The sequence below is a fragment of the Pyrus communis genome, chromosome 3 (genome assembly GCF_963583255.1).
Source record: "Pyrus communis chromosome 3, drPyrComm1.1, whole genome shotgun sequence".
NCBI classification, from domain to species: Eukaryota; Viridiplantae; Streptophyta; class Magnoliopsida; order Rosales; family Rosaceae; genus Pyrus; species Pyrus communis.
In genome coordinates this window covers 17,971,760-17,986,814 of record NC_084805.1, presented here as the reverse complement: position 1 = coordinate 17,986,814, position 15,055 = coordinate 17,971,760, and the positions used below count along the sequence as shown (strand labels likewise).

At 37.4% G+C, this 15,055-nt stretch overlaps 1 protein-coding gene and 2 long non-coding RNA genes across 8 annotated transcripts; 1 reads left to right on the top strand and 2 right to left on the bottom strand.

Annotated features, from left to right (window-relative positions):
• Positions 1-3,493: 3,493 nt before the first annotated feature.
• On the bottom strand, positions 3,494-6,661 carry LOC137728023 (uncharacterized). Of its 3 annotated transcripts, none has more exons than XR_011067912.1 (3): positions 6,507-6,661; positions 3,976-5,897; positions 3,494-3,824 (listed from the first exon to the last, which is right to left on the bottom strand). It is a non-coding gene; the product is annotated as an uncharacterized lncRNA (long non-coding RNA). The 3 variants fall into 3 exon arrangements; XR_011067911.1 differs by having other exon boundaries at positions 3,494-4,744; positions 5,844-5,897; XR_011067910.1 differs by having other exon boundaries at positions 3,494-5,897.
• On the bottom strand, positions 6,662-12,127 carry LOC137728024 (uncharacterized). Of its 4 annotated transcripts, XR_011067915.1 has the most exons (10): positions 11,638-12,127; positions 10,792-10,832; positions 10,310-10,418; positions 9,441-9,552; positions 8,807-9,075; positions 8,332-8,388; positions 8,020-8,062; positions 7,830-7,936; positions 7,587-7,619; positions 6,662-7,471 (listed from the first exon to the last, which is right to left on the bottom strand). It is a non-coding gene; the product is annotated as an uncharacterized lncRNA (long non-coding RNA). The 4 variants fall into 4 exon arrangements; XR_011067913.1 differs by lacking the exons at positions 6,662-7,471; positions 7,587-7,619 and having other exon boundaries at positions 7,632-7,936; XR_011067914.1 differs by lacking the exons at positions 6,662-7,471; positions 7,587-7,619 and having other exon boundaries at positions 7,632-7,892.
• Positions 12,128-12,815: 688 nt separating this feature from the next.
• Positions 12,816-13,951, top strand: LOC137730322 (uncharacterized). Its single transcript, XM_068469391.1, has one exon. It carries the CDS (start codon positions 12,872-12,874, stop codon positions 13,796-13,798), a length of 927 nt encoding a protein of 308 aa, XP_068325492.1. The 5' UTR covers positions 12,816-12,871; the 3' UTR covers positions 13,799-13,951.
• Positions 13,952-15,055: the final 1,104 nt, after the last annotated feature.

Sequence of the window (15,055 nt, the reverse complement as noted above, 5' to 3'; positions counted from 1 at the left end):
CAAAACAAATAACACCTTAGGTCAAGGTCAAGAGCCTCACGAGCCCACGATGAATGGGGGTGCTTTGGCCGAAGAACCTCTGATGCTAAAGTTAGAATTTTGAGGGAAAAATGTTTGGAGAATTTAAAGAATTTACCAAACACTAGAGTTTTGGTACCCTAGCTACACTGAACTACATCTCAACCTCGAAACACAATCTAAATCTAGTGGAAATTCCAACCCTTTCTTGATGGCATGTAACTCAAGAGCAAGGGCTGAAATCAACCATAGACAACGCACCTACAAAATCACCACTAGATATTGGTTGTTCTTATAGTTGAGAGTAACATTTTCTTTCCATTAAAGTACCTATTTATAGACTTGTGATTTATATGTACAAAAAGGTTTTATCTAATTTTTTATTGTCCCAAAAATAAACAACCACATAATAGATATTATTTACAACATGTGTAATTTAATGTGAATCTTATATTTAATTCTAGAATTAATTTTCAGTCAAATGTGACTTCACACTTGACTCTGAAGTAATATATAACTTTAATTTTTTCGATGCAATAAAGATCTATTCAGTCAAAGTTAAAGTTAAATTATGAGTTTTTACTCTAAACTTTCTAGTCCATTTGAAACGACTTAGGTGATCTAAAATTATTAAATCAAATATAATGATCAAATATGTATGTATCGACACTAAGTGTTTGCAGGCATTTAAGAAAGTTGGTTAAAACGAGCTACTTTTGTTTCTTTCATACTGAGATTAATGTATTGGAAGCAGGCACGCGTAGAAGCAAGAGTGGCTCATTTCTGCACTCCCATGAATTTCGGTTTTGAGGAATAGTGTCGAAATCATGTTGACACATTTTGGACAAACTAATCACATGGGCCCATATCTATGATTGAAGTCTATAAAACTTACAATCGTCTTGGTCTCCAAGAATATTCTGTGCGTGAGAGTGCAAAATGCCAACACTACACTGTACTTTGATGCCTGCAAATCGTTTCTACAATGTAACACTATTTTAATTGGCACCATACGCTAAAACGTCAGTCAAGACTAAAATAGTGGTGCTTTTCATATATTTATTTTTGTTTTTCATATACTTCGTGTTAATTTAAATTAATTAATTTTCTTTAATTTGTTTTATCTAGTATCATACCCCATAATATTGCATAGTAACACTTCGAAACTACTATAATATGTCACTTAGCTCTAAGATTATAGTAAACATATTGTGTATTTTAGTCTCAATTATTACTTTTGAGTGCAAATATATCGTAGTTAAAAAACTATATGATATAATAGCTACACTAGAAAGCGCTATATCAGTCAATACTAGAATAGACTTAAAAATATTGTAGTGTTTCTAAAGTGAAATAAAATGTGACATCTTCATAGCATTTTGGAATGCTATTGTTTGGACCCAAAATAATACTTTGGGCTGAGCCAATGATTGTTCTCGTGTAACATCCCACATCGCCCAGGGGTGTGATCCTTATATGTATATTCTCATCCATACCTAGCACGAGGCCTTTTGGGAGCTCACTGGCTTTGGGTTCCATGGGAACTCTAAAGTTAAGCGAGTAGCGTGCCAGAGCATTCCCAGGATGGGTGATCCATTTGGAAGTTCTCGTGTGAGTTCCCAAAAACAAAACCGTGAGGGCGTGGTCGGGGCTCAAAGCGGACAATATCGTGCTACGGTGGAGTCGGGCCCATGAAGTGGTCCCGCCCAGGCCGGGATGTTACAATTTGGTATTAGAGCCTAACTCTGGTCGTGGTGTGCCGACGAGGACGTCAGGCCCCTAAGGGGGGTGGATTGTGACTTCCCACATCACCCAAGGGTGTGATCCTTATATGTATATTCCCATCCCTACTTAGCACGAGGCTTTTTGGGAGCTCACTGGCTTCGGGTTCCATGGGAACTCCGAAGTTAAGCGAGTAGCGCGCCAAAGCATTCCTAGGATGGGTGACCCATCGGGAAGTTCTCATGTGAGTTCCCAAAAACAAAACCGTGAGGGCGTGGTCGGGGCTCAAAGCGGACAATATCATGCTACGGTGGAGTCGGGCCCGAGAAGTGGTCCTGCCCGAGCCGGGATGTGACATCTTGGCCCAGTAAAAAGTTTCAGGAATATTCATACCTTGGGCGCGGCCCAGTAGAGTTCGGCCAATGGTTGAATCTGAGTGATTAAATAGCTTGGTTCAGAGTCCTATATGAGTTAGGATTGACTGAGACCTATTCAGATTGGGTTAAGGAATTCTAGTCCGAGTGAAATTCTACCGCAGTCATTGAGGAAATTGCTCCTATAAATAGATAAGGGAGTGCATCATTTAAAGCCCTCCAAATCAACACACAAACGACTATGCACAAACTCTCACTCTACACAAAACCTCTTAAAAACCTTGAGATTTTTATTTTCCTTTTTCTCGCTAACACACCTTCAGTTTGGATAAATAGCGTTGTGGTGGCAAGCAACAACTGGAGCCGTAGAATCAGTCGACTGAGAAACACCTTCAATTTGGATAAACAGCACTGCTTCGAGACCCACTAGTTACCTATCCAAGTCTCGGTCAACAAGGATTTCCAAGTCCTTGTTGGTAAAGGTCATTTCATCAGCCTTCTTGGCGAAGTGAGGTGCTACTAGTTTACTACAGTCGGCACACTGAAAGCCGAATTTGATTGCATAACTAGCAGGCTTGTCTTCAGACTCTAGAACCCGAAGGCCGATATGTGTTCCTTCCTCGGCCGCAATCACGAGATCAAGAAATCAGCAGCGCGCCTAACGCCACATCAACATTCATTTAGTGCCAGGCCGAGCTCGGCCAATGAGTTAGCACGCCCCGCATTCAACCGAAGGAAGTAGTTAGCCTACTAGTTACTCAGCCTGAACGCCATGGAGGCTAAGTAATTTTTTAAGGTCAACAACTATAAATCGATTTTTCTTGATGGGGTAAACACAAAAATAACATTATTGCTTAAATAACCTTTTTTATGATTGTACCCAAAAAAAAAGAGTTCTATGATGTTTATGATTTATTAAGGAACGAGGGGAAGAGCCATACATAGGCCCGGTCCTTTGCTTCCCAGCTTCAAACACATTTGTTCCACTCTTTCATAAACACAAAATATATGTTTATAATAACCCAGAGAGATTTTGGAAACTAGCATAATGCCAATTGAAATATCGGAGGATTGTTTCGCAACTGTAGCAGTGCTAGCATCCAACATTTACGCATGCGTACCCTACTTTGTTACCACATTCTTAAATTTTGCGCTAGCATTATAGTTTTTACTAGAAAATATGCCCGCGCGTTGCTGCGGGACTTGAATGCACCAACCTTAATTGCATGAATAAAACACATTTAACTTGAATAAATTAAATATAATCATGAATGAACAGGAGGATAGATCAGTGAAAGGGGTTGGTAAGATAAGCAGCTTGGTTTTTATATATATTCAACATAGCTGATATGAAAAGGCATTGTACAATTAACAGGACGAAGTTGAACGTTCTTGATTACAAAAGATGTGGTTGCAAAAAATCCTCTTTCCATAAGAAACAGAAGCAACATGTAGTTCACACATATATTGCCTCTGAAGTTAAGATGGCAAACTATATATTCTGCAGGCCAGCCGCCTGTTTTAGCAGTTAATAAAAAATATTAGAAGTGTTCTGTTTTTGTTTCAGCAGCTAAGCTTTCAAGCACTAATGTTCAAAGAAAAAAAAATGTAGGACGCCTATTTCTGTAAGAAACAGAAGCAAGATGCAGTCCACACATATTTTGCCCTTACAGTTAAGGTGGCAAAATATATGGCCTGTAGGCCTGGCACCTGTTTCAGCAGTTAACAAAAAACAAAAAAACTGTTCCATTGTTGTTTCAGCAAGTTTTCAAGCACATAGTAACTCCAAAAAAAACAGAATGTTGAAAGATATAAAAACAGGGCTAATTTCAAGCATAAACTATCTTTGAAAAATTGATACCTCAAGTTTGTTTTCCCAATCTACACCATAAATATTACTTAAAATTGAATCAGCCTTGACAACAAACTGAGGAAGCTCCTCGAAAAAATCTACGGTGCTGTAAAACACCCCAATAAGAAGAATAAAATAAGATGCCAAGAATTCATGAGCAGCTAATTATAAGCTAAAGGAAAGACGGTCTAATGCCTAAGAACCAACGAAGTGAAACTTTGCTTGCTATATATGGATATGCATGCCATAAGAAAGATTTATTCCCCCTTGTAGTAGGCTGTTCTCTGTAATCTTAAGCTAACCCAAGTAGACTAATTATAATGATGCAAAATATATATAAATCTGACTGTTTTTAAACTGGGATTCGAAATCATCAATACCTTGGCATATAACTGTCTTCAACACTTACTGCAAGATCATATTTCTAGCCATGCAATAAATCCAAATTGAGCACCATCGCATAATCTTGGGCTTACATTGTGGAAAACAGAAGCACCACCAGCGTTTTTAACAATCAACGTTACTTGCCAACATCATTAGAGAGTGAACAATTAGGACCATTTTTTCTGTCCAGCCATTTTAGTTGGCCTAACTCAATGTAATTGCTTCTAATAACAGAATATTCTGATTGATATGGAAAGCGTAGTTCCTCTAAAAAAAGGCTAGAATTATTTATACCTGCCAAACCCAGAGTAATCTGGTTCAAGATGCGAGAGACCATTTATTTCTGTGTAACCATCAGAAGTCTCACTCATCTGCCTCTCAATCCTCTCCAATCCTCCAATAGATGTATAAATGAAACAATGAAAATATGTGGGAACTCAGAAGGGTTTAGGGTTTGTATAAAGTATAAAGTAGTAGTTTATAGCTTGACTATGTACACTGATATTATATACATATTAAGAGATGCCCAAAATATAGTTGCTCCTATTTTACCGATGACTCCAAACATTGGAGTACTTTGACTACTAAGTATTAGTTGGTAGCTTAGTTATATTTGCAGAACCTTCTATATGTAAAGAGTTGATTGGATTTACATAACTTGTTTAGTGCTAATCTTCAACACAAATGGTTATACAACAATGTGAAACAAACAATATGATTATTCACACTTAAAAAGCTATCCTGTTATAAATGGCTGGGAATTAACGTTTTCAATTAAGACTTTAAACTTTTTTTCTATTGTGGGATTGCAAAATGAGCATCCCAAATTGCATGAGCAAATGGTCTTACATGTAAACGATCTTGCACCCATGCTCAAAATTTTCTTCCCAAGCTACATGAAACAAATTTTGGGAATGCAAAAGAGGAGCAAAGATTCCAGACTCAGAGCATGTTATTGACTCAGCCACAAATCTGTTGACAACTATCAAAGACAAAATAGTACTTCTCTCTTAAAGATGTGGTTATCAACCCTTTTTACACATTTTTGTTAAAGTGTAACCTAATTGTTCATTCAATTACAATATCTGAAAACACCTCAAATCAAGCCACCTGATTTTGGCTTTTGGGTGAGAAGGGGATACTAATATATATTTCGAAAACGACATCATGCTTTTCAGTCATTTTCATGGTTCTTACCAAAATTTAAAATCTAGAGACAGTGAGGGATTAAGACAGTCAGGAAATAAACAAATATTAGATATAATTCCACATTCTAAAATAAATATCAGTAAGTTAAAAGTAAAAACATGAAAAAAGGTAAGAAATTTGATATTGTAGTTAAAGACCCATATAAGTAATATACAACTAAAAAGCTAGATATTAAACCTAGAATAATACAGAAAGATTGTTTTTTATAGTACTGCCAATGACAATTAATACATCCAAATAAAACCTAACATTCATATGTGAATAACAATGAAGGTAGAGATTACTTGCAGAAGAGATGATTGCAGTTGAGTGAATCCACAGAACTCAGTAGACTCAAACTGCAAAACAGATGGGGAAAAATCAAACCCATTAACAAAGTGGAGAAATTTTAAATCTTTAAACGAATTCTACACAAAATCATGTAAAGGGTCTGTTTTGGCTACCGAGAAACTTAGTATACATTTGAATATTATTACATTTTAATATAAAAATTAAGCTTTATTCAGATGGGAGAGATCAAAGGTTGCATCATTCAGCTTCACACATGCCCACAACACAATTTCAAAAACTGTCATCTTAAAGTCACATTCTTTATCAAACTCCCACTCCGGAATCAAAGATCCGCACCAAATCTCTCTCTCTCTCACTCTCTCTCTGTCTTTGTCATCCAGTACGCATCCGCCATGTTTGAGGCTCAACCCTAAACCCTAAATATCGAAAAGTAACCTATATCAAGCCCCAATTGCTATCAATGAGAGTAGCCTTAACGTCTTTGGTCGGCGCACTGGTTCTCTACATTAATATGATTCATCACATTCTCTCTCGAATTTCACTCTCGCATTCCTTGAAACAAATTCTGATCATAATTCATTCCTTAAGTAGAACTAATAGATTTAAACAAAGAAGAAAAATAAAATAAAAAATAAAAAAGGAAGCTGGGTTTTTACCTCTAAACGATATCCCAGCAACAAAAGGCTTCAATCGCTATCTTTGCACATTCGATTGGTCAGTAAAATATACAGAATAAGAGTTACATCACATAGCAATAAAGTAGAGAGAATTGGAAGACAAAAGGAGATTTAAAATGTGTAAACGTCACAAACCCTAGAATTCTTGCTGACCAAAATCACAATTTCAAATTTGAAGCTGCATGATATGAATAGAGTTTGTAAACCTAATCCTAAAGCACAAAAGATTTGAAAACGACTCCTCACCTCAATCAGCTGAGGCTGTCATGGGCTTCAAATCTCATTCTGTGCAACCATGGCCTTTGTCCTCAATCTCAGGCCTTCATGGCTCAAGAGTGCAGGTAGTGAGAGTGATGCAACAACTCAATCTCCTCTCTCTCTCTCTTGAATCGTACACCCCTATGACTCTGTCTACCTGCAAGTCGTATTTCTTCCCCTTACCAAATCCTTATCGCTCTCACTCTTCCTTCCTCCCCCTCTCTCTCCCCTCCTCCTCTCTGCAAGCCGCATGCCTTCCTCTCACCAAATCCCTATCTCTATCCCTCCTGCTCTCTCTCCTAACGGCATGCTTTCACCAAGTCCCTCTGCAGCTCATAGAAAGAAAGGAAATGAAAGTCTCCCTAACCCACCCAATCCGTTCGAAACCCTACAGACTAAAACGACCATCGCACCCCTACCTTTCCAGGATTATCAACACACGGCATCAAGAATTAATGAAATAAGTTTAACCATATATTCAAACAACAATGATATAAACAACATAGAAATAAAATTGCAGAAAAATCTAAGGTTTAGATGAGAGAAGAATTAAAAGCATCTATTCAATTCAGGTGCTTGAAATTCATATGTTTACAATTCATCTACTGAATGGAGCATGTAGAAATTGACTAAATTCATACATATGTTTGGGACTCATCCTTCTTCCTCATAAAAATTGCTCCGAACTGCAATTTTCAATACAATTTGAGCCAAAATTTAATTCAGTATCTGTCATCATCAAAATCCTCTTCTGAGTCAAAACTCATGATTGGGGGAGTTCAATAAGCAACAGATAATTACCTAAAGGTTTCATCCACCAACAACAATCCCTTCCTCAACAGTCGAATGAAAAAAAAAAAAAAGTTTAAATTTTGATGGTGCTTTCTGTGCCAAAGATAAGATGAAAGAAAACTTAACATGTGTACCTATTCAGGTAGAGTGAACAAAGATTTTATACAAAACAGAAAAATTAGCAATTTGTAAATTTATTTTGTCATGCCATAAAGTTTTTAAGAATCGAGTAACATATATTTTTGGACATACTGGTTCTTTGCACGAATAAACTGAAGGTGTAACCCCGCCTTCTTCTGTGGAATGCTTCTCTAACTGCAATAGCAGACAAACTGATGATGATGGGGACTACTAAATTCCTGAAAAAAACATAAAATTTTGAAGCTTTACAAAGTGTAACAATAAAACTGCACCCCGTGGAGAAACAACATAATTCACTAACCTCGATAAAGTCAGAAGTATCCGCATCCTGCCTGTCTGAATTCCTGAAAAAAGCATGAAATTTTGAAGCATTACAAAGTGTGCCTTTTAAAACTTGGACACATGGCCTTCTTCTTCTTTCGGAAATTATCAAAACTAATCAAATTGTGGAATTCCAACCGTTAAAATGACATACCAGACTGAAGAAACTTCAGCAGTTAGAAGATCATAGTAGCAAATGCATCAAAAGAACAAAAAACTATATGAAAATTACAGAACCTAGATGAAAGGAAAACCAAAAAGCATCAATAAAATGAGAAACAGAAGAACTCACCTAAGAATTAGAGTCCCAAGAAAGCAGCAGGTTGATTTGATATGCCAAATTGCACTGCTTTTATATATCAATGTTTGAAACAATCTTTCAAATTTCTAAAAAAAATAATAATACTTTGAAATAATGAACAGAATCTACAGAACCCAGAACCCTTTAAAGCCAATTATATGTGGGGGTGGGGTTGGGGGATCACAAAAAGTCCAAATTTTTTTTGCACCTCCCATGAAAATTAAACATTGACATTGATTCACAGAGAAGAATATGGACAACGACAAAGATGGGATGCGCGCCTCGGGGGGGGGGGGGGGGGGGAAGGGGGGGAGGTGTGGTGGAGGAGAGAGATGAGAGTGGAGGGAATAGACGCAGACCAAAAATATAAACTTAAAAAAAAAAATCATACGAAGATATTGTTTTAACAATTAATGGCATATATATATATCAAGGAGACAAATAGTTGCAGAGGCTTGGATTATACCTTTTCATCTTGGATTTGAGAACTTTGTGGCCTCCGCCTTATTTTTGAACACCAGATTTGAGCTCTGTGTGCTCAAATTAAATCAGTTCATCCAGGCATGGGCTTCAGATCTCACTAACTCTCTGAAAGCTTGGGCTTCCTCCTCAATTTCCGTCATATTCTCTCTGCGCTGTATCCCTCCTCCCTCACTCAATCAAGTCAGAGAGCAGACAAATTTGATGTGGACTTCAATGTATATGAATCCATGGTTGAACTCATTTCCTGACACACTGAGTGAAAGAAATGAATCATCAAATTAAGATCCACATAATTAGTTGCATTTGTCACCAAAATACCAATCATTCCAAAACACCATTGAAGCACTGAAAAATCACAAATTTCACCAAATTCAAAAGCACCCAACACCCACCAATAAAATTTGGAATAAGTCCAATTAAAAGGATGAGATTGCTTGAAACAAAACCCCCAAAATCACAAAAATGAAATTTTAACAGAAAACCCATTTCTAAGCCCAAACTTACACACTTCTAACACAAAATTACCCACCCTAAAAAGTGAACCTGTTTATAATGGTCAAACCCATATGATCAAACTCACCGAATACTGAAAAAAAAAAATTACAATTAATAATTACCTCAATAGCTAACAGAGCCAAAGCCAAACCCCAGAGCTTCGAATGGCAAAAATGATAACAGAAACATGAATAGTCCTTCTTCCTTCCCCACTACTGCTGCCACTTTCTCTCTCTAAATGAGTTACCATTACACCAAACCATTAGCATGCAAGTATTTAACTACAATGTTTAGTGCTTTGCAACTGAGTCATGATACTGAATCAAAAGAAAAAAAAAATCATATATTCTTGGACATTTTATCATGAGATCATACCACCACAATGCTCAAGATCCTAAATTAGTATACATTTGCATACGCAAAATCTATGATCGTCAATTCAGACCAACCCTCGTACATTTGCAGCTCAAATCAGCACAGGAAAAAAATTTTAGGCATGTATGTTCCCCCAAAAGTGAATTTATCAGTCTTTGAGATGGGCAATAAAAACCTATCAACATTGTGCATTCAAGAATCATTTTTCTTTAAAAAAAAAATAATAATAAATAAATATTTAAAAAAATCAGCTTTTTTGATAATGAATCCAATTAAACAGTTTAGAATCAGAAGTCAACAGAGCAAAAAACAAAATCAAGTCACTTTTTATATACATTTTAAATCAATTAGATCAATCAGATAACAGAAAGAAGATGGAATTCCATAAAAACTGTAACAAAAGTCAGCTTATTTAGGTACAATTACTACGAAGATTGAAGTCGAAAACATAAAAGGAAGTAAATTTAAATCATTTTTCCTACACTTTCCCAGCAACCAAGCAGAGAACTAAGAAATTGAAAGCAAATGAACTGATTGGCGCAATCAATTTAACCAAAGAAATCCGATTTTACTACGACGGGGGTAAATATGATGAAAATGGTGAGAAATTACTTACAGAGAGAGCTTCGATGACTTGGCCCAGAAAGCCAGAGAGGAGATCCTTTCTTATGAGAGAATCAAATCAGCGTTATGAACATCACGAAATTTGCATTACAGAAACCCATCTGAAACATTTTCATTCAGAAGAATCATTAGTTTCTCTCGTTCTAAATTGAGAATATGTTCAAGAATTGACCAACTGCATACCGCATAATAAAACCTAAAACTGAAGCCAACCCAGTTCAGCAAATGAACATACTATTAGCTAAAGGGATACAAATTTTGTGATTGAATCAGATAACACATATCTACATGCAAATTGCAATCATATGAGAAATTGGTATCTCTATAACAATGTAATATTTGAACTCCAATTATCGAAATCCAATTAACAAATACACTAATATCTGTACACAAATATAATAACCCAATAATTTAGCAAGAATGAAAGGGAAATAATATGAACAGAGAGATATGTATAATGACCCGGAGGTATACCTTACAGACAGAGTCATTCTTTCGCTTCTTCCCCCTTGACGCTGCACATAATTTCATACCACCAGTAAGAACAATGCAGATTATATACACTTTCAAATTGCAAGAGAAGTTAATAAAACAGGATATATTTTCAGTACGTAACATACCGGTGAAAATAAACATAATTACAACAATTAACAGAGAGAACCCCAGACCTAAAACAAATATTCAGTTTTTTATGCCTACATTTGAAATTCACGTGTAATAACAATATGTTTCGCCGTCAATCATACCCAAATAAATAAATAAATATGTTTCCCCGTCAATCATACCCAAATAAATAAATAAATTATCGGAAGTCGAAGAGCAACAATATGTTTGCATACCATTATCATACCCAAATAAATAAATAATCCGGAGTCGAAAATTCACATGTAATTTTTCACTTTTGACCCATACAGACCCAGATCTCATAAAAATGTCCAGTTTTTTATGCCTTCTTTAATATTACAGAGAATATCATAAAAATGTCCAGTTTTTTTTATGCCTTCTTTAATATATATATATATATATATATATATATATATATATCTTAACTCAAAGAAAATATAGAACGAACATAAAGAAGGCAAATTATGAACGTTTAGAAGCTAATTTCATTAGCAATTAAAGAAACCAATCTCTCTCAGCACCACGATTCAGAAACCCCCAGGAACCCAGAAATTTAATGAAAATTTTTCTAATCATTCAATTGGATTAGACAAAATCATGAATTTTTTTTCTAAAGCCCAATTATATTAAATCACAAATTTAAAGCAGATTTTGACATGCAATAAGTCAATAGGATAGGAATCGCTTCAGACTAACCTCGATGGCAGGGCCTCCGGAATCGCCCGATCCAAACCAAGCTACTCGGTTATAGGGAGATGCCAACAGAGTGGATCGCTGCAAGCCGCATGTCTCCCCTTACCAAATCCCTATCTCTCTCCCTCCCGCTCTCTCTCCTGACGGCATGGTATCCCCAAGTCCCTTTGCAGCTCACAGAAAGAAAGGAAATGAAAGTCTCCCTAACCCACCCAATCCGTTCGAAACCCTACAGACTAAAACGACCATCGCACCCCTGCCTTTCCATGATTATCAACACGCGGCATCAAGATCAGCGGCACATAGAGAGACAAAGACAAACCCGTAGCTCCCATCTCTCTCCAATCTGTCAGGCCCTGTGTCTCCCTCCTCTGTAGTCGCTCTGTCCCCCTCTCTCCGCTCGACAGAGGCACACCCAGCTGTCTCCGAGTCAAAAATGCGAGCGATTGTCTCTCTCCAATTTGTCAGGCGTGCTGTCCCCCTCCTCTCTCTCTCTCGCCGAGTCAAACGTGAAATGCAGCCGACGGCTGAAAATAGGTTTTTAAGCCTGAGTGGCAATTTTGTAAATTAAGTGAAAGTTGGTTAAAAGCATCCGAGTGGTAATCTTGTAAATAAACTGAAATGTGGTTCAAAACACTGTTCATTTCTACAATGCAATTTTGCCAGCTTCTTTAGACTAAAGTAATTTTTGATACAGTAATAGAACTACGCTAAATGATAAATATTTTATATTAAATTACTTAATAATTTTAATATAATAATTTAATATCGAATTCGTTACATATACCCATGTGTATAAATACTAGGTGTTGAGTAAGATGATTCTAGCATCTTTCTACTACTTATCCATCTCGACTTGATTATCCTCTGCCAAAATTCCACATTCGAAGACCCATTAAATCACGTGCCGGTCTCGTGGGCGACAAACCCCTACCCTACAAAAACCATCAAGCGGTCAGAGCCTCCGCGTCACGTAATCGAATAAACCACCGCAGGTGCCACTGGATATGCCGCCACCTGTTCACTCGATCCCTCTCGGATATCCTCCCTCCCCAACAGTGACCACTTTAAAAACCGAATATCCCTTTTTTTATATTCCCTCCAAACCCTTCCACTTTTTCCATCGCTATATAAACTCCTCTCACATATTCATAATTTTCAAGAACTACTTGATCGTTCCTATCCTGAGTTCGATTTACTGTAATAAAACTAGGAAGGAGAAACTGTTTGATCATCAATGGCTGGTTTTGTTAGAACGAGATCGAAACGGATCACTTACCCGCTCGATGACCGGGTGAAAAATCGACTAGTAGGCGGATACAGCTCCGGACTTCGTGACACCAGCAAAGAAAGCGAGGACTCCGGCGACTACGACTCCCTCTCCGAGCTCGTCCACGACTTCCTCCACCACGACGAGTCGTCCGCGGCTGGGTTTCCCGACAACGAGTCGGACTCGGAACGAGTCGAATCGGGCTCCAATACGGACGCGATCGACTCCGTCCTCAGATCCGTTGCCGTTTCCGGAAATGCGGATTCGTACCTGAAGCTGCTCCGCTCTCACGTTTCCCAGGCAGCGGAGGCTTTCGCGTGTTTGAGGTCCAACGGCGGCCCAAGCAGCGAGTCCACTCTGCGGCGGAGCGTGATGTCGTTTCTGAGAGGATTGGGACACAATGCGGCGATCTGCAAGACGAAATGGACCTCTTCCGGCAACATCACCGCCGGGAGCTACGAGTTCATAGACGTCGTACCCGTCCCATCCGGCTCCTCCACGTGGCAGAGCAGGTACTTCGTGGACCTCGACTTCGCCGCCGAGTTTGAAATAGCTCGGCCGTCGAGCCAGTACTCGCGGCTGCTGCAGCTTCTGCCGAGGGACTTCGTAGGCAGCTCGGAGGATCTGAAGCGGATCGTGCGGGTCACGAGCGACGCGGCGAAGAGATCGCTGAGGAGTACGGATCTCTCCGTGCCTCCGTGGCGGAAGAATCGTTACATGCAGAACAAGTGGTTCGGTCCGTACAAACGAACCGTGAATCCGATGACGGAGAAAGCCTACTCAAGAGAGTCGGCCATTTTTGCTCCTGTATCTGCAGCCCAATGCCGCTGGGTTGGGTTTGACGACGCCGTTTCCGGCTCTACCATCAACGGCCGTCTCTATGTCCGTACTTAATTAATCGGGTTAATAAATTCAATTATAAGAATATAAGGAGATTAATTTTTGTTTTGTGTTGTGTTGGGAAACGCGGCAAATGTACAAATGTCCATGATGCGCACCTTAAATCATTTTCAAAAGGGTTGTCAAATTCGATGTCACGTAATTAAATTTCGGGAAAATTTGAAATAGCTTTAATTTTATAGGCTATTTTTTAAATAGATTTAATTTTTAATGATTTTTGAATTTTGAAATAGATTTAATTTTTAATTACTTTGGATCCATATCAAAAAACCCCTTAAATGTTAACGTGGAAACAAATTCTATGACAATCTTACATGAATTTATCTTATGAAAAAAAGGTGCGGTCAATTTTTTTAATTATTTTATTATGTAGATCTTATTAATACATAAATTATAAATTGTGAAAATTTGTTTTAATTAATTTCTTTTTAAAAGAGGTCCTTAAAAAATTATGTAGGTTGAAAGAAGAGAAACTCCCACATTGACACATACTTGATATTTAATTTTTGATATTTTTATTGGAAATGTTCTTAGATGTGCATCAAACTTGGTAACTCCAAACAAATATAGACTGGTTGTTTTCAATGTTGGCATCAAATCCAACAGTTGTGGGATGAGGATGCACCCTAAGTAGGGGAGGTTTGAGGGGGCGATTACTTTTGGTTGGAATCTTATCCGGAAAGGATATTCGATGTGGTGGAGAAATTTTTCAGTGTGATCGGCACATAGAATGATATATCACATGTCATTATATAAATAATGAGATATGTGTGTTAAAAGGTTAATAACTTAAAAAATAAAATTTCTCACTGCTTACATAAAAACACATGATATACCATCCGTGTTTCTGTCACAATGAATTTTTTTTTAATGTGATGGGGATGACAGGTGGCACAGTTAGCTTGAAATGCAATTACAAAGCGTGGAGTGGTGCCACGTGAATCATGTGTAACAATACAACGTTACATAAAAATAAATTTATTTCATCTAGGTGCTTAGTCAAATCCAATAAGAGAAATATTATGCAGATTTTCTCAAAGCAATATTGGGTTCTCTAATAATCTCATAATTTTACGTTAATTATTATATTAATATTATAAAATATTGTGTTAAAAACATAACAGAGTTAGAATAAAAGATGAAGAGTACTTATACAATGAAAGAGGCAATTTTGGAGATGAGACAAACTATTTCTCACTCCTATATGGGGGCGTAACAATGAAAGAGGCAATTTTGGAGATGAGACAAACT

Excerpts from the sequence above, each read along its gene's own strand:
- LOC137730322 (XM_068469391.1), top strand. The coding sequence starts at position 12,872 with ATGGCTGGTTTTGTTAGAACGAGATCGAAACGGATCACTTACCCGCTC.